Genomic DNA, 24,004 nt, shown 5'->3' with positions numbered 1-24,004 from the left:
CTCCCCACCTCCTGGGGGCTCTGTCTAGTGTCCCCAGAGGAGGTTCCCCCTCAGGTAGGAAGGGGCCCAGTGGTTACGGCACAGGCCTGGGGCTCAGGTGTGCTGGGTTTGGTTCTCTGCTCTGCCACTGACTCCCTGCTTAGTCTTGGGAAAGACACTTGACCTCTGGGTTTCCTAGCTCCCACCTGCTATATGGGTCTAATGCTTGGCCCTGCCTCCTAGGCTAAATCCATTCAGAGCTGTGTGGTGATGGGGGAAATGCAGATACCAAGGTGAGTACATTTGGGCTGAATTTCTCCACAGCCTGAGAATGGATGCCAGCTCTGCACAGGAGAGGGAGGGGCTCAGGCCAGCTAGGCACACAGGGGGATTGGGGATTCAGCCCTACATCTGCCAGGGTCATGGGCTTCTTCTTGCCCCCCGCCCCGCCCAGTGCAGCTCCTGCCTGGGTCTGGGGCTTCTCCTTCCCCTAATGTGCCACTGCACCCATCCACCGCGTGCACCTAGGAGCCCTGCAGTCTGCTGGGGTAACTTCAAAGGGCCTGGGGCTCCCAGCTGCCACCACCACTACCAGGCACTGGCAGCAGCCGTGACTGGAGGCCCTGGACATCAGGTGGTGGGTTCCTGTTTGAAGGGTCGTAAGACAGCACGCTGCAGCCCAGATTTAGGTGCCTACTCATGAGAGGGGTGTGGCTTACAATACACCTTTCCCCCTTGTCAGCCTCTCCCATTGGCTAGCTTACAGGGCTCCCCAGCTACTGAGGTGGCGTCTGTGAAGCGCATTCTAAGGTGCCTGTGTTGCCCATATATTGTCTAGGGAGTTTAGGCACTTGAGTCAGCTCTGAGGGTCACAGTGCTGCCATCCCTGTGATTTTCTTGCTGCCAAAAAATTACTGTGATTCTCAGCATTGTAACACCCGAGTCCCTTCATGGATTGCCCCCTGTGCAACCAGTCACCCCTCCCCAGAGCACAGCTGAGCAATTCCTGATTGACATGGGTGTGCATAGGACAGAGCCATGCGGAGTGACACATCACAGTAAACCCAAACTCTCATCCTGGAGGTGCAATATTCCCTTTGAAAGTTGGGGTGACACAAAAAAGTTGGGAAGCAAATCCCATGATGCTGCCCCCAGCACCTGCAGCTGGGACATTAAAGTGGAACAAACAAGAAGAATTGTTTGTAATGTTTTATTTACAGTAAGTAATTAAAGATGGTTAGTAAATGGAGCCTTAATAACCACAGCATGGAAGGAAGATCCCCAGCTACTGAGAACAGTTTTCTTAACGGCACTAAAATAGCTCCAATGGCCAGGAATGAATGAGTTACAGTCTCACTTTCAGCAACATGTCATAAATCCCTCTGTTCTCTTTCCTTTCCTACTGCACACAAATAGATTTTGGTGTCTTCTGCTTTTCCACACCGGGTATAAGCAAAATCTCATTCACTTTCCTCCCCTAAACGCTCTCATGTTCCCTTTCCTTTCACGCTGTCCTTTTCTACTCATTTTCCTAACCCTCACTTTTGATCCCTGTTTATTTTCCTGTGTCTCTACCACCCTCCTCCCCTCCCAGTTACAGATCATCCCCCATGGCTCCTGTGCCCCCGCCCGATTTTATCCCTTCCCCTCTTGCTGCCCCCGGCTGGTTCCCCTGTCAGGGATATTTTCCTGTCACTCTTCTCATTCCTGTTTTCCACCATTTCTCCTGGACTCTCCCTTTATTCTTGTTTTATTTTCATTCACATTTTCCTTCTTGCTGCTTCTAATTCCCTCTGGTTAAACCCCCCCTGTCCCTGCCTCCCCCAGTGCTGCCAACCTCAGGAGTTTTTAAAAAAATCATGAGACTAACTCAACAATGATTTTTTTTAAGGTTATGTAATGGTTTTCCCATCAATCTGCACACCTTACCCCTCCGTCACCCCTCCCCCATGTGTGTGTGACCAGTTGTCCTGAAGTGACTGTGGCCCCTGCGGCAGGAGCTCTGGCTGGGAGACCCCTATGAGATCTAATCCCACCGATCTGTACAAACCGCTCCCTGCTGCTGCTGCTTCTCCCTAACCCCCCAAACCCTTATTGACTCACGCTGTGTCCCTGCCACCCCCACCTCTGCCTGTCCCCAGCCTGGCTGCTTGTGCCACCCCCTGCCCAGCCCCCACCTCTGCCCCTCAGGGCCCCTCTGCTCCTCCTGCAGCCCCAGGGGTTCTTCCTCCCTCCCCTTCCCCTCCCTGGTGATGCAGGGAGGGAGGGGGAAGAGGTTCCAGGGGTCATAGAGATGAGGCACCAGGGGCTGGGTAGATGGGAGTCCTCCAAGGTCATAGAGACTGGGGTCCATGAGGCTAGAGAGGCTGATTTCCAGTTCCTCCCTCTGCTGTGTGTCTCAGGGACACAGTCTGAGCTGGGATCCCCACGCCACCCAGAACCAGGGTCGGATTCTCCCCCGAGGGACGGAGCCCGGCGGGAAAGTGAAGATCGGGGCCTCGTCACCAGCATCGATAAATGTCACCTGCCCCCGGTCACAGTCCAGACAAACCCGGATCCTGCTGGGGACCCGGCTCAGGGGCAGGGGGGTCACAGGGGATGTGAGAGCCCGGAACTGATCCTCCCACTGCACAGCCCAGATCCCCCCCTCAGGGGTACAGCTGATCTCTCCCTTCCTCCTCACAGATTCTCTGGCCACCCCCATAGCCCAGCATCCCCCATCCCCCACCTCCACCTCCCAGCAATGTCTCCCTGAGGTGAATCCCTCACAGCCCAGCACACAGGGCCAAGTGTCAAATCTCTCAGGGTTGTTGGGCAGTCGCTGCCGCATGTCTCCCCATCTCACACTTTTCCGATCCTCAGACAGGACGAGGTTGGGATGAGCCGTGTCTGGATCCAGAGTCACATTCACTGGGGAGAGAATCAGAGCGTTAGGGGCAGAGCTCAGCCCTGGGGGAGGCTGGGACCATTTCTCATGCTTCCCCAGCAGCCCTGTCCTGGCTGGGACAGGCCTGAATCTAAGAGAGTTGCCTCTGTCCTGGGCACCTGAGACTGAACAGGGATGTCACTGCAGTTCCTCAGTCTCTGTAAGGAGACCCACTTCATTAGTTTCCCATTTGCTTCCATAAGCTTCAGCTCCCAGCTACCCCTCTTGTTCTGTTCCATTACCAGCATGAGAGAGACATCAAGAAAGGTTTTAGTGAGCAGTGGCAGCTCCAGGCACCAACGCTCCAAACGTGTGCCTGGGGCAGCAAGCTGAAGGGGTCGCCCTGCTGGTCGCTGCGAGGGGAGCAGTCAGGCAGCCTTCAGTGGCATGCCTGCGGGAGGTCCGTCAGTCCTGCTGCTTCGGCAGCAATTCGGCAGTGGGTACACTGAAGCTGCAAGCCCGGAGGACCTCCTGCAGGCATGCCGCCGAATCCGCGGGACCGGGGACCTCCCACAGGCAAGCCACCGAAGGCAGCCTGCCTGCTGTGCTTAGGGTGGCGGAATAGCTAGAGCCGCCACTGTTAGTGAGGAGGGAGCAGAGGAAGCAGGTACAGTTTTGAAGTCCGGAGGGAATCTCCCTCCTCTAATGCAGCCTTCACTCCCAGGGCTGGGAACAGACAGGAAAGTGCAGCATTGGGAAAGAGCCACTTAATATCAGAGTGTAGGAGGTGGCATTGAGTGAGGTAGCACCATCCCCAGCCCAGGGAGAAGGGAGGAGCTGCCAGCGTCACGGGAAGAGCATCTCCCCAATCCAGGAAGGAGGGAGCAGCCCAACCCTGCCCAAAGGAAAGGCAGGATGTTGGAGAAGAGCGATGGGGAGACCCTCCCCTGCACTGAGATAAAGCAGAGGGATGTGTCAGCCCTCATTGCAGAGAGCTTTGTTCACAGGCTGCTCAGGGAGAGTGTTTCTGTTCAGCAGCGTGGGCATGAATTCAGCACTAAGGTCGGTGTCAGGACTATTTAGGGTGACCAGACATCCAGATTTTATTGGGACTGTCCCAATATTTACTTGTTTATCCTGTGTCCCAACCAAAATCGGTCGGGATGCAAATTGTCTCAATATTTTGCCCTCCAGCACACAGGCTCGCGCCCGCCCCAACTCTGCCCGGTTCCGCCCCAACTCCGCCTCCTCCCTCCCATACTGGATCCATCCCCAAATTCCCTACCCTGGCCCTGCCTCTTCCTCAAGCACACCGCATTCCTCTTCCTCCCCATTCCTCCCAGGATTGCGCTACTCAGCTGTATGGCGGAGCAAGTGCTGGAGGGAGGGAGGAGAAGCAGGACGCGGCAGCCTGCTCAGGGGAGGTGGAGCGGAGGTGAGCTGGTGCTGGGGGATGGGGCGTGGAGCTGCCAGTGGGTTCTCAGCCCCCACCAATTTTTCCTATGCTCCGGCGGCTCTTGTTTGTTTGTTTGTTCCCCTCCGCCGCCAGCTCTTGTTTTTTTTTTTTCCTCCAGTGGCACCCCCGCACCGCATCCCGATATTCCACGTCTCTCTTCTGGTCACCCTAGGACTATTTGTGTGATGTCAGCTTGGGATCTCCCCAGGTGTTCCAGCACCTTGGTAGAAGTTGGGGAGAGAGGTACTAGGTCGCCCTGCCCTCTCCATGGCCCTGCCCCACCTTCATCTGCCCGCCGAGGCCCTGCCCCTGGCCAGGATGGGAGCCTTGGCCACTCTGGAGAGCCCCTGACCCTCCATCTTCCCATGTCCCCACTCTCCGGCGTGCACCACCCAGGGCAGGTGGAGAGTCCAGGGGAAGAGGAGCAGGAGTGGGGCCACTGAGAGGGGCCAGCACCGGGAAGAAGCTGCACTAAAAAGGGGGAGCTGATCAGCTGCCCCTCCACGAAGCACAGCCATTGCCTGCGATGCTCCACGCCTGCCCAAGGCTTGCCGTTGTGGGGGGGTGGGGGCAACATGGCCCTCTGTCCCCAAACTATGCCCATGTTAAAAAGTGGGTGGGCTTGGCCCCCTGGCCCCCCATGTTCCAGTGCCCCTGGATCTCCTCACTGTTTAATGGGTTATTTTTAGGGCTGTGTGTGTGTTGATTTTGTTGGTAACTTTAGTTACAATCTCATGAAGATGTTTTCACTGGCATTTTCTCATAATGTAAAGACAATCTCCAGCTGCAAACTCACCCTGTCTGTGGGCTTCTAGGGATTCCTCAATTTGTGTCTTCAGAGTGTCTGGCGGGGGAAAGGAGATGAGATTTCAGGCTATCATATTTATAACAGTGTCCCCACTCTGATCGCAAAGAGCTGTGTTTTCATCATGACAGAGAAACAGAGCGAGAGCCCAGAGACACACTCAGGCATTTAATATAAACTATCTGAAACCTTCTATTTCCTCTCTCATTCAGGCATCTCCCAGCAATGGAAACGTCCTTGCAGCCTCACATCCATCCCAGGACACACAATCTGTAAGGGAGATTTACTTTTCCCCTCATAATCCCCTCCCGCCCCTCAGACTCCAGTTGGTTTGTCTCATTCACTCACTGCTTTTTGTCATACTCTAGACCCAGATCATACAAAGACTTTGTCATAAAAGTAACTTTACCCACTTTGGTCCCTTTGGCCAGGGGTCGGCAGCATCATATTGTGTGATGGACACTTGACAAAAATCCTGAACTTAGTGGTGGACACTGGTGGGGTGTTATGTCATTCAGTCATCATTCAACCCGTAAAATAACACAATTTTCCACACTGAAAAAAACATAACCTAGCTATGTAGTTAATAAATAATAAACAATAATAATAATAATAAATTCAACTCACTTTAGTGTTTTTGAATGTACCTCACTGCCAAAGTCTTTTTTTTTTTAGGATGGGGCATTGAAATAAATATTTATCCTAAAACCATATTTCAGTGCGTTGTTGTCACTACTATTTTTCTTGTTTAAATAATATGCCTTATGGGAGAAGGAGTGTGTGTGTGTGTGTGTATCTCACCTCTACACCACTTACCCCATTTCTCTCCCCTGTCTGTGTCCCTTACATGGGAGATCCCCCATCATGTCACAGGATGTGGGAAGCAGAGGAGGGGGGTCTCTCAGGGGAGCAGGGTTTCCCACCCCCTCACTGTGACCAGGGCACCCCTCTCCGGGCAGGGGTTATCCCAGGGTGGGTGGGAACCTCCTCTACCTCCTGAGCAGGATATAGGGACAAGTTCTGGCTGTGGGTGGAGGTCTGTTGTGAGCAGGGGCCAGGGTGGAACAAATTCTTGGTGGGGGCGGGGGACTCACTTCTGGTGGCTCCCTGAAGTGGCTTCCCATTGTCCCTCATCCCTGCTGCTGCTGGGGAGCTAGGCTGGGGGAGGGGTAGCACTGAGGGGCTGGAGCTAGGCTGAGGGGGGCTGTGCATCCAGCCACAGAGAAGTCCAATACCCCCTGTGTGGAGACAAAGGTCAAAGTGACGTGTGCATAATCAGTGGTAATAAACCAATGAGAGAAGAGAACAAGAACATGAAAATAGCTTGAAGAAAAAAAAGCCCTGCCAATGAAAAGTTCATGCATGTGCAGTGTCTGACCTATATAAGGTACTTCATATTCATATCACTCAAAGGTGACTGGAAAAGAACTAGTAAATATGCAATTTGGATGTGTATAATATGTCAGACATTGTAAGGGGTAATCAGAACATCATAGGAGAAATCCCCCATGACCCACCTATGCCCCGAAAGAAGGGAACTGGCCAGAACTTCTTTCTATATGTAGGGGCTGGTAGCAAATATCCCAATGGCTGGTGATGGGGCACTAGACGGGGAGGGCTCTGAGTTAGAGAGAAATTTTTCCCAGGTGTCTGACTGTTGGGTTTTGCTGAAATGCTCAGTGTCCAGCTGACCAACATATTTGGGATAGGGAAGGAATTTTCCAGCAAGTCAAATTGCCAGAGACCATGTTTGGTTGGTTGGTTTTTTTTTTTTCCCCCTTCCTCTCTCATATGGGGCATGCATCATTTACAGATGTTAAACTACAATAAATGGTGGACTCTCTGTAACTTGAAGTCTTTAAATCAGTATTTGAGGACTTCAGTAAGTCAGCCAAAGTTTACCGGGGGTCAGAGCAGATGGATCATGATAGTCCCTTCTGACATTAAAGTCTGAGTCATTTCTTATTTTGTAATTGTAATAGAAAGGCATGTTTTTGGTGCAAACAAAGGTTTGAATGAATCAACCTGAGTGTTCTAGACCCAAGTATCTGGCATTCACACCCAACCATTAAATAGAAGCATCATCTAAGTGTGAACCAATTGACCAGCACCATTTTCTTCCCACAGTCTCAGAAACTCATCCCAGTTTGCATTCCTTGATCCATTTTAGGTACCTTTGAACTTCCTCAAAGTCTCAGATACCACAAAAGTTTTCTGGGAGAAATTGCTGACTCGCTCTTCCAGTTCAGGAGAAATCTCCTTTGGCTGCTGGAACTTCCCCTTCTCACATCTAGAGAGAAAAAAATTCATGTGATTATATTTCATTTGTGACTCATAAGTTCTGGCTAGTGAGTCGCTGCTCTAATGGGCCTGGAGTTTGAATTCCTCGACTTCTCCCAGCCTCAGAGCAGGTGCAACACAGGCCATGGCCGTACAACCTTCCCTTCAAAGGATTCATTAATATTGTGCAACTCTGGTCTGGCGAGATCAGCTCTGGGGACAAAAGGGGAATTAAGTCTCCATGGCCAATTTACTCCTTGGCCGCCATGCTCTGAGGGACAGGAGGTTCCTATGTGAAGTGCTGTAGAAATCTGTCCTCTAGGAACTAGACTGAGACATGAACTCCCCCCTCCCCAGATCATTCCTCACAGGTCTCCTAACAACCCTCAGGCTGGGAAAGACTCTGGTGGGAAAGACTCTTGACCACTGCTGCTCTGGGCTGAATGGTAACCAGGGCCCCAGCAGTGACAGGCCCATATTCCATCCCCACAATCCTGAGGCGGCCAGTCCCCCAGGGATGTGACATCTCTAGGAAACACTTGAAGTCAGGCCTTGCCACTGAATGGAGAATTCTAGAGTCTTCTGAACCAGGGTGAGAACCTCAGGATTAAGTTTATCTGAGAGATTTGTATCCAAAATGTGACCTTCCCCACACATGTTGCTGTGGAGATGCAGTGCTAACATCATCTCCATGATCTTTCCCAGCATTGCCAAGTATGTGTGGGAGGGAGAGAGAGCCACATACCTGCTTAAGGTGCTTCTGACATCCTAGACGAGAGAGAGGAGAGAGAGATTAAATATAAATCTCAGTACCACCTGACATACACTTGGGATTCCAGGAAAGAGATTTTGCAAATACAGGAAAAATCAGCCCTGCCCTGGCCCCAGGGCCATGGTTTCACTGAGCTAATGGGGTTTTTCCATCTCTAATATCAATGTGTCTGTGAGTCTGCAAAGAACAATCGTCATTCTCATGTCAGCAATGCACACATTTGAGTTACACTGAGATCTCTGATTGCTGGACTCCTGTGCCTGTGGTTCAGGAGCTGTCCTGTCCCTGTGTTGGGATTTGGGATGTTTCCAGTTCAATCTCACCTGCAGGAATTCACATGCTGGCTTCTGACACTTCCCCTCCATGTCACTGATCAGCTCACTGAGACAGGAAATCTCCTCAGAGAGTTTGGTGATATTTTCATTCTGTATCTTCACAATCTCCTCGTCCAGCTTCTCTAGCTGGGCCAGCAGGAGTCGCTCTTGTTCCTCCAGGAACTTCCGGAGTTGCTGAAATTCAGACAGAATCTTCTGCCTCTCGGTTTCTGTCTGTTTCTATAAGAAATAAGGAAAGGGCTGGTCAGGAACATGGATGGAGCCTGATGACCTTCCATACAGTCTTACAAGAGAGTTTCTTTACAATCTCTAACACATCTGTGTAGAGACCAGGACATGAGCCGTCAGACCTAGTGCTCAGAGCTGCACTTGGAAATCGGGAACTGCAGCCAAAATCAGAGCTGGAGTCAAAGTCAGGATCTCAGCGAGGGTTAGGGCTACAGTCGAGCTCAGGAGTCATGCCAACGGCTGAGTCAGAATCAGTGTCTGGAATCACACCAGAGATCGGGACTGGAGTTGGAGTCAGGGAGCCACACGAAGGGTTAAGCTGGAGTCAGATAACAGTACTGCAGGTCAAACCTGAGTCAGGGACAATGCCATGGCCAAGCCAGAATCAGGGTCCAGTCCAGCAGCAGATCGGGAGTTCATGCAGTTGTTTGGACAACTTCACATGACTCCTGCTGATGTAATTCATGCATCCAAACAGCTGCTCCAATCGGGACCTTTGTAGGCAGATCCTCGGGTGGAGCCAGAGTTCCACTAGCCCCTCTCCTGCTGGCTCTGAAGAGCGGTTGGGTTGTAATGACAGTCTCTGTGGACTGAGGTTCAAAACCCACCATTTTTCACATCCTGACTATACACTGTGATCACAAGGGAGAGGATTCTCTTACAGCTTCCCATTGGGCCCCAATCTCTCTGAAAGGGCTGTCTCCACGTCTACTGGGGTATAGTCAGTGCAGTTTGGGAAAAATGTTGTGAAAGCCACAAGGGGTCGTAATTAACTCATTAATTAAAATGCATCGTAGAACCTGCAGAAGATGCTGTTGTCCTTCTCCAGGGAGAGAACATTTGTGATATGCACACCTGTACACACACACACACACACACACACACACACACAGTATCCCATGATCATGGAGAAACACACACAAGGCCACAGAGAAATCTACCAATAAACATCCCTCCATGTCCCAGCAAGCGAAGAACAATAGGCACCTACCAGATACTCCTGGCTTCTCTTCCCTCCAGTCACTTTAAATCCCAGCAGCTTTTCACTCTCTTCCCTCAGAGTCTTCAAATGGGCCTGGATTCTTTCCTGACAAACAGAAATGATTTGGTGGGTTTATTTTGAGGGTTGTAGGGGGTGGATGAGGTGTTTTTCCACCCAAAATTCAAGATAACAGTCAGTCGTCCTAGATAGACTAGGTGGGTAAGGCAATATCTTCTGCTGGCCCAGCTCCTGTTGGTAAGAGAGTTACACACAACTCAGCTCTGGGGAACATACTTTTTCCAAGGTCTGAAGAAGAGCTCTGTGTAAGTTTGAAAGCTTGTCATTCACCCACAGAAGTTGGCCATGAGCAGATACAATTTAGATAATGCTTTCCCAGCCAGAAGGCCGAGAATTACATCACCTACCTTGTCTCTCTAATATCCCGGGACCAACACAGTTACAATACTGTGTACAACAGTGGGTCTTTCTAGAGGTAGGACCTCAGAGACACCAAGGGAATGAAACCTTATTTATGGAAACTGGGAGTGTTTTATATTCAGAGTTGAGTTCTTACATCCACTTTCTCCATCAATTTAAACCAGCAGGAAACTGGTGTCCCATGGTGGTGAATTTATAAAGCTGTTTTTTAGCAGATTTCAGAAACAGTGATACCAATCCCAGAAGCCTCCGGGGGCAGCCATACAGGCCGGGATGCTCAAAGGAATCCAACTCCATTGACTTTCAGCTCCCTGGGGATTGGACGGGTTGGACAGCACTGATCTAAGGCCTAGGGCAAAGCCCATTAGATGTGTTGGTTTGTGTTAGGAACAGCTGGGGTTTGCCCTAGTGCTGTCCTAGCCCCTTTCCGTGGCAGTGGCCTCTGGGTAGCTCCCCCAAAATCCCCAGCAAAGACTCCGGAAGCAGTGGATTCTGGGAGATTTTAAAAAGCTGCCTTGTGGGACTAATGGAACCACGTTGGCTGGTCCTTGCCCACGAACACACGAGAACAGGTCAGACTGACACAGGTCCGCACTGCCCAGGGGTTAGTTTTGCTGAAGATAAGTCGAATCCCAGTGGTACTTGGCATGGACCTGTGCTGTCTGGAGCCCTTTTGTGTGCGGACTCAAGGTGCTCAGGGTCCCACACAGTGTTTAGCCCAGTGATCTCCTCTAGTGCAGGCCCGCAGCATCTGCGTTTAACTCCTTGTGGAGCAGCACAGGAGTTCACAATCCCAATGGGAAACCTCATCTCCCTGCTGGGCCTAGGGCCTGTATCAAGGCGTCTTTTCCTCCTAATCTCTGCACTTCTTCACTGCTCAGTGCTGCTGAAAGGGGCAGAGTAGCTAGTGGTTAGGGCACTGAACTGGGCCTTGAAAAACCAGGTTTTTATATCCAGCTCTGCCACGGATCTGCTGAGTCACCTTGGACAAGTCACTTCCCCTCTCTGTGCCTCAGTTTCCCTTCCCACCCTTTGTCTGTCTTGTCCAGTTGGACTGTAAATGGCTCAGGGATTGTCCCTCACTGGGTTTTGTGCAAGACCTCCTACAATCGAGGTCAGAGCTTATCTGGGGTCTGTAGGGTATGCAAACAACAATAAACACTGTGATACAACCAGTAATACCAGCCACGGCTTGTAACTCCCCCTATCAGCTTTCAAGCAATGAAGGCTACACACAGCTCAGTGACACAGTTAAACCATTAACCTATAATCAACATCCAAAGTTATTACCCATTAGACTGGACAGCAACTCGGTACCTTGTATTCCTGGGCAGCCTCCTGTATGGGAACCACTGTGTGAACCCGGTGAGCCCAGGACTCTCTGCAGATCACACAGATGGGGGTTTGATCCTCTTCACAGAACAGTTTCAGAGCCTCTTGGTGTTCCCCACACACCCCATCCCCTCCTGTTCCCTTTGCTGCCTGTAAACTCAGTCGCTTGGCAATTTCTAGGACATTTGCTAGCTGCCTGTTGGGCCTGAGGTTTCTCTGTTGCACAGTTTCTCTGCACTGAGGACAGGAGGCGCCTGTATCGGATCCCTCCCAGCACTGGCTGATGCAGGCTCGGCAGAAATTGTGCCCACATTCCAGAGTGACAGGTTCAGTGAAATACTCCAGACAGACGGGACATGTCGCTTCCTCCTGGAGACTTTCCATGGGGTTCTCTGCAGCCATGGCTCCCTCTGGGCAGTGGATCAGGATTAGTTTCAATTTCCTGAATTCACACTATGCCCCGCCTGCAGCAGCAAGGGGGTGTTTCCTTGCCTGAAAATGACTCATGCTGTTTGCTGAGCAGGAAGAACCCAGCCAATTTCACCCCTGGAGGCTTTGGTAAAAAATTTACGACTAGGACTCCGGTCCTGCAATCAGCCCCTGTGCTGGTGGGGAGGGTCAGTGAGGCAGCCCCCTGTGAGGATGAGCCTGGAGGAGCAGGAGCTGTGTGTCTAAGGAGTGATAGGCTGGGCAGAATTTTTTTTATAATATCTAATTTTGACAGATGATGTTTATTTTAAGCAATTTTTATATTTATTGATTTAAACTTTCACAACAAATTGGGTTTTAAGCATTTCATTCCAATTAAAATGTTCACGGTTGTGGGAAATTATGGGGGGATCAGAGAATATTTTGGTCAGACCAGAACTATTTAATGACACTGGACACTGAGATTTAAAAAGTTGAAGGTTTAAATCTGTTAAAATTGTCTGTGAGCAGGTAAATCTCCTCCCTCCCCCAGCAGCTCCCCCAGGGCAGTAACCCAGAGCCTCCCCCCCCACCACCACACGGACCGAGGCTGAAAGTCCATCTGATGGCGGCTCAGGGGCCTGTGGAATGTGCTGGGATCTCAGCCTGGGCCCTAGTGGGGCAGGTGCCCCTGTAACACAACACTCCCAGCAAGGCCCTGCCCCCATTTTCTCCCTGTTTGTCAGTCCCAGCAGAGAGACCAGGGACTGCAGGGAGACCAAACTCCTGTCCCCCAGGTGAGGGCTGGGGCCCAATGGCTGAGGGCAGCGGGTGTGTGGGGAGCTCGCACTAGGGGCTGCAGGATACCTGGTGTGGGATAAACAGAGACCTCTCAGGCCACTTGCCCATTGCAGCTGCAGGAGGGGATGTGGGGACAGACCGAAGAGACCTGGTGCAGTCTGGGAAGCCGCCATCGGGGACAAGGAGAGGGAATTCAGCTGTGGTGGGGGAGCCGTGCTGGGCAGAGATGCTGCTGCAGATGCAGCTAGTTACCTGAGTCCAGTGTTGCAGCAGTTTAACAACGTGCTTAATAGAGACGTTGCAGCTCAGCAGAGTACAAGAGGTGCAGCTTCACCCTGGCCACACCCCTCTATCCCCTTCCATCCCTTCCTCCTCCAGCCTGTCCATGCCCCAAACCCACTCCCGACCGCCCCAACCAGGAGCACTCCCTGTGCCTGCAGCTGCTGGGGAGGAAGCACAAACAGCCGTGCTGGCCGGCCCAGGAGCCAGAGCACACCGAGGGGCTGGGTCCAACTGTCAAGAATCTCTTTTGATTTAGGGTCCAAATTTGGGATACTAACCTAAGTGCCTAGGGGCTGGTTCTCCAAGGGGCTGGGCACCCGCAGCGCCCACTGACTCCGGCTGCAGCTGGGAATGCAGGTGGAACACGTGCCCTGAACTCCTGTATTTTGAGGAGATAAACCGAGACACCCACAGTTAGGCCACTGTTGTAAATTTAGGCCTTACCGACTTGCCCATTAACAGCAGTACGTGGGCTAAGTCCAGGGGTGAAAGTAACTTACAGGACTTACCGGTACTGCCGGAGTCCCGAGGGGGGCGTGGCCTCATCCAGAAGAGGTGGGGCCTCTCAAGATTTAAAGGCCCTGGTGCACCGGCTGTGACTGGGAGCCCCAGGGCCTTTAAAAATCAAACCGAGGCTCTCAGCTGCAGAGGTGGCTGGGAGCCCCCGGGGCTCAGGGGCAAATTAAAAGGCCCGGGCTCCGGCTGCTGAGGAGCTTCAGGCCCTTTAAATCCCCACCGCAGCTCCAGCAGCCGGAGCTGCAGGTGGGATTTAAAGGGCCTGGAGCTCCTGCCGCTGCGGGGAGCTCTGAGCCCTTTAAATTTTGGCCCCAGCCCAGCCGCCGGAGCCGCGGGCAGGATTCAAAGGGCTCTGGGCTCCCCGCTGCGGCCCTTTAAAGCCCCGCCATGGAAGCCAGTGCGGTCCGGCACAGTGTATTGGCTCTTGCTGGTATGCCGCACCGTACCATACCAGCTTACTTTCACCTCTGGCTAAGTCTCATTGTAAGTCGCTGTTTATACTTGGTCACTGCTCGGTCCCATGATTGTAGCAGCGGAGGTGCTGACCCCAGGGGTGCTCCAGAGCTCAAACCCCTGTGGAACAAATATAGGGGGAGCTCAGCACCCGGCTCTAACATTTTTGCCACCCCAAGCAAAAAAAAAAAAAGAGCGCCACATTGCGCTGCCCAAGCCCCCGCCCCCCCCAGCGCTGCCTGGCCAAACCAAAACCAACAAAAACAAACCCCAATCGCCGCCCCCTCCCAAGGTGCCGCCCCAAGCACGTGCTTGGTAGGCTGGTGCCTGGAGCCGGCCCTGGCTCCGGAGCTCAAACCCCTGCAGAAAAAAATATTGGAAGAGCTCAGCACTCACCAGCCACAGCTGTTCTGCGGGGCTGCCAATCAGCTGTTTGGTGGCTAGGGGAGGTGCCTGGGGGAGGGCGGAGAGCAGCGAGCTGCAGATTGGCTGCAGCTTCAGGGAAGGGTTGGAGCAGGGGCGGGAAGAGGCAGACAGAGGGCACGGCCTTAGGGGAGGAGGCCGAGTGGGGTCAGGAAGAGGTGGAGCGAGGGCAGGGCCTCAGGGGAGGGGCATAGTGGGGGTGGGGCCCGAGGGCAGAGCAGGGGTAGAGCCCTCTGGGGAAAAATAAAAGTCAGCGCCTATGGTAAGCAGAGACCTAGCAGTGAAAGCCCCATATTACATCCCCAGTATGTACAGGCAGCCAGTCCCCCAGGGATGTAACAAGTTCATAATCTTTCCCATGGGATGCGTAAATCCTCCGTTTTGTTCACAGAGCAAGAACCTTGAGAATAACTTGAACAGAGTGAAAGTAACAGAAATGTGGCTCCTGTCCACACTGTGCTGACGGGAGACGTGGCTTTCACCTGGTGTCCAAGCCCTGCCCAGTCTCAAGAAATGTGAAGGGGAGTGAGAAGGAGCCACATGTCTGGTCGAGGTGCCTCTGATGTCCTAGAACGGAAAAAGAGAGAAAAGAGCACTCGGACCAATACGTCACACAGTGGGGTGGGGCTGTCAGAGTCTAGGGGTATGTCTACACTACAAGAGTAGTTCGATTTAACTTAGGTCGAATTTGTGGATTCGACTTTATGAATTCAAATTTGTGTATCCACACTAAGGACACTAATTCGACTTTGTGAGTCCACACTAACGGGGCAAGCGTCGACATTGGAAGCGGTGCATTCTGGGCAGCTATCCCACAGTTCCCGCAGTCCCCGCTTCCCATTGGAATGCTGGGTAGAGCCCCCAATGCCTGCTGGGGGAAAAATGTGTCGAGGGTGGTTTTGGGTAACTGTCGTCATTCAACCGTCACTCCCGCCCTCTCTCTCTGAAAGCGCCGGCGGGAAATCTGTTACCGCACTTTTCTGGTCAGTGACAGCGCGGACGCCACAGCACTGCGAGCATGGAGCCCGCTGCGATCATCGCTGCACTTATGGCCGTTGTCAACTCCTCGCACCTTATCGTCCACCTCTTCCACAGTCAGCTGCTGAGAAATCAGGCGAGGAGGCTCCGGCAGCGCGGTGAGGACATGAAGTGTCAGAGTGGCACAGACCTCTCACAAAGCACGGGATCCCACGCCGCGGAGCTCATGGTGGCAATGGGTCACGTTCATGCTCTGGAACGGCGATTCTGGGCCCGGGAAACAAGCACGGACTGGTGGGACCGCATAGTGCTGCAGGTCTGGGATGAATCACAGTGGCTGCGAAACTTCAGGATGCGTAAGGGCACTTTTCTTGAACTGTGTGACTTGCTGGCCCCTGCCCTGAAGCGCCAGGACACCCGGATGTGAGCAGCCCTGACTGTGCAGAAGTGAGTGGCCATAGCCCTCTGGAAACTTGCAACGCCAGACAGCTACTGGTCAGTAGCGAACCACTTTGGCGTGGGCAAATCTACCGTGGGGGTTGCTGTGATGCAAGTAGCCCACGCAATCGTTGACCTACTGCTCTCAAAGGTAGTGACCCTGGGAAACGTCCAGGTCGTCATAGATGGCTTCGCCGCGATGGGATTCCCAAACTGCGGTGGGGCTATAGATGGCACTCACATCCCTATCCTGGGACCGGCCCACCAGGCCAGCCAGTATATTAACTGAAAGGGCTACTTTTCAATGGTGCTGCAAGCACTGGTGGACCATAGGGGACGTTTTACCAACATCAACGTCGGGTGGCCGGGCAAGGTTCATGACGCGCGTGTTTTCAGGAACTCTGGTCTGTTTAGACGCCTGCAGGAAGGTAGTTTCTTCCCGGACCACAAAACAAGTGTTGGGGATGTGGAGATGCCTACAGTGATCCTCGGGGACCCAGCCTACCCGCTAATGCCCTGGCTCATGAAGCCCTATACAGGCGCCCTGGACAGTGACAAGGAGCTCTTCAACTACCGGCTGAGCAAGTGCAGAATGGTGGTGGAGTGTGCTTTCGGACGTCTCAAGGGGAGATGGAGGAGCTTACTGACTTGCTCGGATCTCAGCGAAACCAATATCCCCATTGTTATTGCAGCTTGCTGTGTGCTCCACAATCTCTGTGAGAGCAAGGGGGAGACCTTTATGGCGGGATGGGAGGTTGAGGCAAATCGCCTGGCTGCTGATTACGCTCAGCCAGACAGCCGTGCGATTAGAAGAGCCCAGCGGGAAGCGCTGTGCATCTGGGAGGCTTTGAAAGCTAGGTTCCTCAGAGAACAGGGTAACCTATGACTGTCCAGTCTCTTTACAGAGAAGCTGAACCTGCCCCTGTTTCAGTTACTATTGACTTTTTTCAGCGGTTACATACCCCGTTCACCAGGTTTCCCCCCTTCCAACAGACGTTTAAAAATAAAGTTACTGGAACATTTTTAATTAACAACGTTTTCTTTACTAACGAATTCACGTTAAAGGGTTCAAACAGGGACGCAGACTGTGGTGGGTACGGTGTGCAGTGATGTACAGACCGCTTCTACACTCGAGGACTGACAGGCTTCTGCTCCTACAGCGGTCTCTGGGGGGAGGACGGTTACAGGAGGGTGTGCAGGAAGGGGTGGGTTTGCAGGAAGGGGTGAGGGGTGTGTGGGAAGGGTGAGTAGGTGTAGGGGGATGATGGCTCTGGCTGGGGCTCAGGGCATCGGAGAGGTTCATGGCTAGGGTGGAAGGGCATGGTAAGGGCAGCCTGCCTTGCCATTTGTGGATGCCAGGCGCTCAGACCCTGGGGCAGCATACACCTCCCAGACTGACCTGGGGCAGCAGACACCTCCCAGAGTGACCCAGGTGCCTAGCGACTGCAGTCTGTGTGTGACCTGCTGTTGATCCTGCCCCCATGTCTGTACCCTGGTAATGGTGGCTGTCCTATGCAATTAACAAACCCCTATCTCCCCTTCACACAAAGTCTTCTGCAAAGAAACATGACGGAAACAGTAATGAACAGCAAACTATTTTTAATACTCAACTACACAGTTGGGGGATGAAACTGGGATTTTGGATCGGGTGAGCCAGGAAGGGAAGCAATTCTCATACTTTAGGGAATGAGAGCTGTTTGGTACATGAGCGCTCTGCTGGGGTGGAGTTACAGTTTTCATGGCCCCTAGTGCCCCTCCTTCTTGTGATTTTGGGTGAGGGGGGGACAGGACTTTGTGGCGGGGGAGGGCGGTTGCAGATACAGTTCAGGGGGGCTCTCTGCTCCTGCCTGCGGTCCTGCAGAACATCCACAAGGCGCCGGAGTGTGTCCGTTTGCTCCCTCATTAGTCCAAGCAGCGTTTGAGTCGCCTGCTGGTCTTCCTGCCACCACCTGTCCTCCCGTTCGCTGTGTGAGCGCTGCTGCTGAGAGAGGGTCTCCCTCCACTGGCTCTGCTGGGCCGCCTCGGCTCTGGAGCAGGCCATCAGTTCAGCGAACATCTCGTCCCGAGTCTTTTTCTTTCACCGCCTAATGTGCGCCAGCCTCTGTGAGGGGGATGCCGGGGCAGTTCGGGAAAGAGCCGCAGCTGTGTGATGGGAAAAAGGAAGTGATTTCCTTGCAAAGATACATGTTTGCGAACACTGAACACAGTCTACTCAGTTTCTGTGAACAAGACCATACAGGGCACCTATCTCATGTGCTCTCAGGACAAGTTCGAATTTTCGGCATTCGCTTTCATTGCCTGGGGTCTTGCACTGGAGATCGGACAAGCGGGGCAGGACAGCAGAATCCGTGTAGCAGCCAGGCCTGGTAAGCCGTAAACTTTAGGCTGCTTAACAGTTAATGGATAGCAGTGCCCTCCTGCTGCAGGCAATCTGGAAAGCATAAAGTCTGACCCTGTTCCAGCCCCTCGCGGCTGTCCCCGGGAAAGATCCCTGTATGCTTTTCCTCTGCAGCCTCCACCACGTGGCTGTTAAACGACGGTCATTGTTATGCAAAGGAAAAGTCAAGCATTCACAATAGTAACATTACAGTAATTCCCCTAATTAGATGCAGCAGTCGCCGAGCGAGATCACCCTGAGGCGGGTCACTAGGAGAGACAGAGAGCGCATGCTGCGTGAATCCCTGCACAGACCAGGGCCCTATGCTGCCATGCTGGTCGAGGCAATGCTCCCACTGTACCTCAGGATGGCCTGGCGCGGAAGAGTGTGCTTCCACGGAGCACCCAATAAGGCACCTCTCCCCAGGAACCTCCTGCGGAGTCTTTTCGAGTACCTCTAAGAGCTTCGTGGAACTGTCCCAAGAGGATTTCTGTTCGATCCCTATATGTATTGAACTTCTTTTCATATAGTTTTTATTCCTGTTTTTAAAAAAATAAATGTTTACATGTTTATAGCACTTACCGACTGATCCTTCCCCTGATTCAGAGTCCAGGTTAACGGCCGGGGAGGGTTGGTAGGGGATCTCCATGAGGGTGATGAAGAGATCCTGGCTGTCAGGGAAATCAGCGTTGTAAGCGCTGTCGACTGCCTCATCCTCCTCATCTCCTTCCTCATCTTCCCCATCGGCGAACATCGCCGAGAAACTGCCCGTCGACACTATCCCATCCTCAGAGTCCACGGTCACTGGTGGGGCAGTGGTGGCAGACCCACCGAGAATGGCATGCAGTGCCTCGTAGAAGCGGCATGTCTGGGGCTGGGCTCCGGAGCGTCCATTTGCCGCTTTGATTTTTTGGTAGCCTTGTCTCAGGTCCTTGATTTTCACGCGGCACTGCGTTGCATCCCGGCTGTATCCTCTGAGTGCCATGGCTTTGGAGACCTTCTCGTAGGTCTTTGCATTCCGTTTTTTGGAGTGCAGCTCCGAAAGCACAGACTCATCGCCCCACACAGCGATCAGATCCAAGACTTCCCAGTCAGTCCATGCTGGGGCCCTCTTTCTACTCTGAGATTGCATGGACTCCTCTGCTGGAGAGCTCTGCATCGCTGCCAGTGCTGCTGAGCTTGCCCCGATGTCCAACCAGGAATTGAGATTCAAACTGGCCAGACAGGAAAAGGAATTCAAATTTTCCCAGGACTTTTCCTGTGTGGCTGGTCAGAGCATCCAAGCTCGGACTGCTGTCCAGAGCGTCAACAGAGTGGTGCAGTGTGGGATAGCTCCCGGAGCTACTAAGTTCGATTTGCATCCACACCTAACCTAATTCGACATAGCCATGTCGAATTTAGCGCTACTCCCCTCGTCGGGGTGGAGTACCGAATTCGAACTAAAGAGCCCTCTAGGTCGAATTAAATGGCTTCCTGGTGTGGACGGGTGCGCGGTTAATTCGAATTAACGCTGCTAAATTCGAATTAAAGTCCTAGTGTAGACCAGGCCTAAGTTACTACAGAGAATTCTTTCCTGGGTGTCTGGCTGGTGAGTCTTGCCCACATGCTCAGGGTTTAGCTGATCACCATATTTGGGATTGGGAAGGAATTTTCCTCCAGGGCAGATTGGCAGAGGAAGGGGAACGACGAACCACAGCCACTGGGTGCTGCGAATGGTGGTGCCTGTGGATGCTCAGGCCTTGTCTACACTACAGGACTATTTCGAATCTACTTAAGTCGAATTTGTGGATTCGACCTTATGAAGTCGAATTTGTGTATCCATACTAAATACACAAATTTGAACTTCTGAGTCCACATTCACGGGGCCAGCGTCGACTTTGGAAGCGGTGCACTGTGGGAAGCTATCCCACAGTTCCCGCAGTCCCCGCTGCCCATTGGAATGCTGGGTAGAGCTCGCAATGCCTGCTGGGGGAAAAAATGTGCCGAGGGTGGTTTTGGGTTAGTGTCGTCATTGAACCGTCAATCACGCCCTCCCTCCCTGAAAGCGCCGGCGGGAAATCTGTTCGCGCCCTTGTCTGGTCAGTTACAGCGCGGACGCCACAGCACTGCGAGCATGGAGCCCGCTGCGATCATCGCTGCACTTATGGCCGTTGTCAACTCCTCACACCTTATCGTCCACCTCTTCCACAGTCAGCTGCTGAGAAACCGGGCGAGGAGGCTGCGGCAGCGCGGTGAGGAGAGTGGCACAGACCTCTCAGAAACCAGGGTACGCCGGGCAGTGGAGATCATGGTGGCAATGGGTCACGTTCATGGTGTGGAACGGCGATTCTGGGCCCAGAAAACAAGCACGGACTGGTGGGACCGCATAGTGCTGCAGGTCTGGGATGAATCACAGTGGCTGCGAAACTTCAGGATGCGTAAGGGCACTTTCCTTGAACTGTGTGACTTGCTGTCCCCTGCCCTGAAGCGCCAGGACACACGGATGCGAGCAGCCCTGAGTGTGCAGAAGCGAGTGGCCATAGCCCTCTGGAAACTTGCCACGCCAGACAGCTACCGGTCAGTAGTGAACCACTTTGGCGTGGGCAAATCTACCGTGGGGATTGCTGTCATTCAAGTAGCCCACGCAATCGTTGAGCAACTGCTCTCAAAGGTAGTGACTCTCGGAAATGTCCAGGTCATCATAGACGGCTTTGCCGCGATGGGATTCCCAAACTGCGGTGGGGCTATAGATGGGACTCACATCCCTATCCTGGCACCAGCCCACCAGGCCAGCGAGTACATTAACTGAAAGGGCTACTTTTCAATGGTGCTGCAAGCTGTGGTGGACCATAGGGGACGTTTTACCAACATCAACGTCGGGTGGGCGGGCAAGGTTCATGATGTGCGTGTATTCAGGAACTCTGGTCTGTTTAGACGCCTCCAGGCAGGTACTTTCTTCCCGGACCACAAAATAACGGTTGGGGATGTGCAGATGCCTACAGTGATCCTCGGGGACCCGGCCTACCCGCTAATGCCCTGGCTCATGAAGCCCTATACAGGCGCCTTGGACAGTGAGAAGGAACTCTTCAACTACCGGCTGAGCAAGTGCAGAATGGTGGTGGAGTGTGCTTTCGGACGTCTCAAGGGGAGATGGCGGAGCTTACTGACTCGCTCGGACATCAGCGAAAAGAATATCCCCGTAGTTATTGCTGCTTGCTGTGTGCTCCACAATCTATGTGAGAGCAAGGGCGAGACCTTTTTGGCCGCTTGGGAGGTTGAGGCAAATCGCCTGGCTGCTGTTTACGATCAGCCAGACACCCGTGCCGAGAGAATATCCCAGCAGGAAGCGATGTGCATCAGGGAGGCTTTGAAAGCGAGTTTCCTCGCAGAGCAGGGTAACCTGTGACTGTCCACTTGATTTTAAGAGAGCCTGATCATGGGCCTGTGTCTGTATGTGTCGAGTTAGATCTGAGCTCACAAACCAAGTTTCCCCCACTTCCAAAGGACGTTTTAAAACTAAGGAAATGTTTCAGTAATTAATAATAAATCTTTCGTTGACTTTGCATTTCTGTTCCTGGGTTGAAACATGGAAGCATACTGTGCTGGGTTCGGTGTGCACTGATGTACAGACCGCTTGTCCAAAACAGGACGGACAGCCTCCTGCTCCTACATAGGTCTGTGGGGTGGGGGACGGTTTACGGTGGTTGTGCATGTAGGGGGAGGGTTGCAGGAATGGGTGGGTTTGCAGGAAGGGGCGAGGGGTGCCGTCTTTGGATAGGGGTTTACATGACGGCTGTGGGCTGTGGGTTTGGGCGTTGGAAGGGGTGAGGGGTGTGGGGGAAGGGTGAGTATTTGCCCCTGGATAAGGGCTCTTTTTGGGGCTCAGGGCACCGGGGAGGATCGTGGCTACGGTCGAAGTGCATGTGAAGGGAAGCCTGCCTTTACATTCGGGGATGGCAGGCACCAGGACCCTGGACAAGCATACACATCAAGGAAAGACCCGGGGCAGCATACACCACACAGACTGTCCCTGGTGCCTAGTGACTGCAGTCTGTGTGTGCCCTGCAGTTGACCCTGCACCCAAGTCTGTACCATGGTACTGTGGGCTATGCACTGCAATTACAATTCCCCCCCCCACACACACACCCACAGAAAGTCTTCTGACACGAGAAACGTGACGGAAACAGTGAATAACACCAAACCGCTTTTAATAATGTAGTACACAGTGGGGGGTTTAAACTTGGAGTTGGGACTGGTTGATGCTGTAAGGAAAGAACTTGTACAAATTTACAGCGCGAGAGTTGTCTCGAACATTAGCGGTCTGCTGCGGTGCAGGGACAGTTCTCACGGCCCCTACCGCCCCTCCTTCTTGTAACTTTGGGTGAGGGGGGGACAGGACTTCTTGGCGTTGGAGGGCGGTTGCAGATGCACTGCAGGGGGGCTCTCTCCTCCTGCCTGCGGTCTTGCAGAACATCTACAAGGCGCCGGAGCGTGTCCGTTTGCTCCCTCATTAGACCAAGCAGCGTTTGAGTCGCCTGCTGGTCTTCCTGCCGCCACCTATCCTCCCGTTCCATGTGTGTGCGATGCTGCTGACACAGGCTCTCCCTCCACTGTCTCTGCTCTGCCGCCTCCGCTCTGGAGCAGGCCATCAGTTCCTGGAACATGTCGTCCCTAGTCTTTTTCTTTCGGCGTCTAATCTGAGCCAGCCTCTGCGAGGGGGATGCCGGGGCAGTCCGGGAAAGAGCCGAAGCTGTGTGATGCGAAAAAGTAGGTGATTTCCTTGAACACATACATGTTTGCCAACAGTGAACACAGTATAGTCAGTTTCAGTTAACAAGACCAAACAGGGCACCAAGTATCAGGAGATCTCAGAACTAGTCCGAGATTTCGGAATACGCTCTCATTGGCGGCGCCATTGCACTGGAGAGCGCACAAGCGAGGAAAGACAGCTGCATCCCTCTTGCACAAAGTCCTGGTAAGCCTTACAGTACATACTGCTTATCAGTTAGTGGTTAGCTGTGCTCTCCTGCTAAAGGCAATGTGCAAAGCAGAAAGGATGAGCTTTTTGCAGCCCCTCCCGCCAGTGCACGGGAACGATCAATGGATGCTTGTTCTCTGTGGCCTCTCGCACGTGGCTGTTAGGCGTGGGTCATTGTTATGCAACCTAATTGTAAACCATTAACAATAGTAACACTACACTAATTGCCCTACTTAGATGCAGTATTTGCAGAACGAGATCACCCTGAGGCGGTCACTGCCCAGAAAGACAGGATGTTACGGGACGCACTGCACAGACCAGGACCATATGCAGCAATGCTAGTCCAGGCAATGGTTCCAATGTATATTCGGATGTCCTGGCGTGGAAGAGTCTGCTTCCACGGAGCGCCCAACAAGGCACTTCTTCCGACGAACCTCATGCGGAGGCTTTGCGAGGAACTGAATGACACCTTCGTGGAAATGTCGCTAGAGGATTATTTTTCTATCCCCATTTGTGTGGACCTTCTCTTCATATAGTTTAATATATATTATAGTTTAATATTTAGAATTTTTTAAATTGTAAATATTTAGAATTTTTTAAAGTCCATTTGTGTGGACCTTCTCTTCATATAGTTTAATATATATTATAGTTTAATATTTAGAATTTTGTAAATACTGTTTCTATTTTTTCTATAACAATGTTATAAAAAATAAATGTTTATACGTGTGTTTCACTTACCGCCTGATCCTTCCCCTGATTCCGAGTCCGGGTTAACGGGCGGGGACGGTTGGTAGGGGATCTCTGTGAGGGTGATGAAGAGATCCTGGCTGTCAGGGAAAGCGGGAGTGGGTTCGCTGTCGCCTGCGCCGTCCTCAAAAGACCCTTCCTCATCTTCCCC

At 52.6% G+C, this 24,004-nt stretch overlaps 1 protein-coding gene across 1 annotated transcript; it reads right to left on the bottom strand.

The window, feature by feature from the left end:
• Positions 1–2,182: 2,182 nt before the first annotated feature.
• LOC120392845 (zinc finger protein RFP-like) lies at positions 2,183–11,910 on the bottom strand. Its single transcript, XM_039517526.1, has 7 exons — positions 11,459–11,910; positions 9,713–9,808; positions 8,482–8,712; positions 8,132–8,154; positions 7,281–7,396; positions 5,098–5,145; positions 2,183–2,889 (listed from the first exon to the last, which is right to left on the bottom strand). Exons 1-7 carry the CDS (start codon positions 11,873–11,875, stop codon positions 2,378–2,380), a joined length of 1,443 nt encoding a protein of 480 aa, XP_039373460.1. The 5' UTR covers positions 11,876–11,910; the 3' UTR covers positions 2,183–2,377.
• Positions 11,911–24,004: the final 12,094 nt, after the last annotated feature.

Source organism: Mauremys reevesii, unplaced genomic scaffold (assembly GCF_016161935.1).
Source record: "Mauremys reevesii isolate NIE-2019 unplaced genomic scaffold, ASM1616193v1 Contig12, whole genome shotgun sequence".
In the NCBI taxonomy this organism is placed as follows: Eukaryota; Metazoa; Chordata; order Testudines; family Geoemydidae; genus Mauremys; species Mauremys reevesii.
Note: the sequence above shows the minus strand (reverse complement) of the source record. Positions and strands in the feature narration are given on the sequence as shown.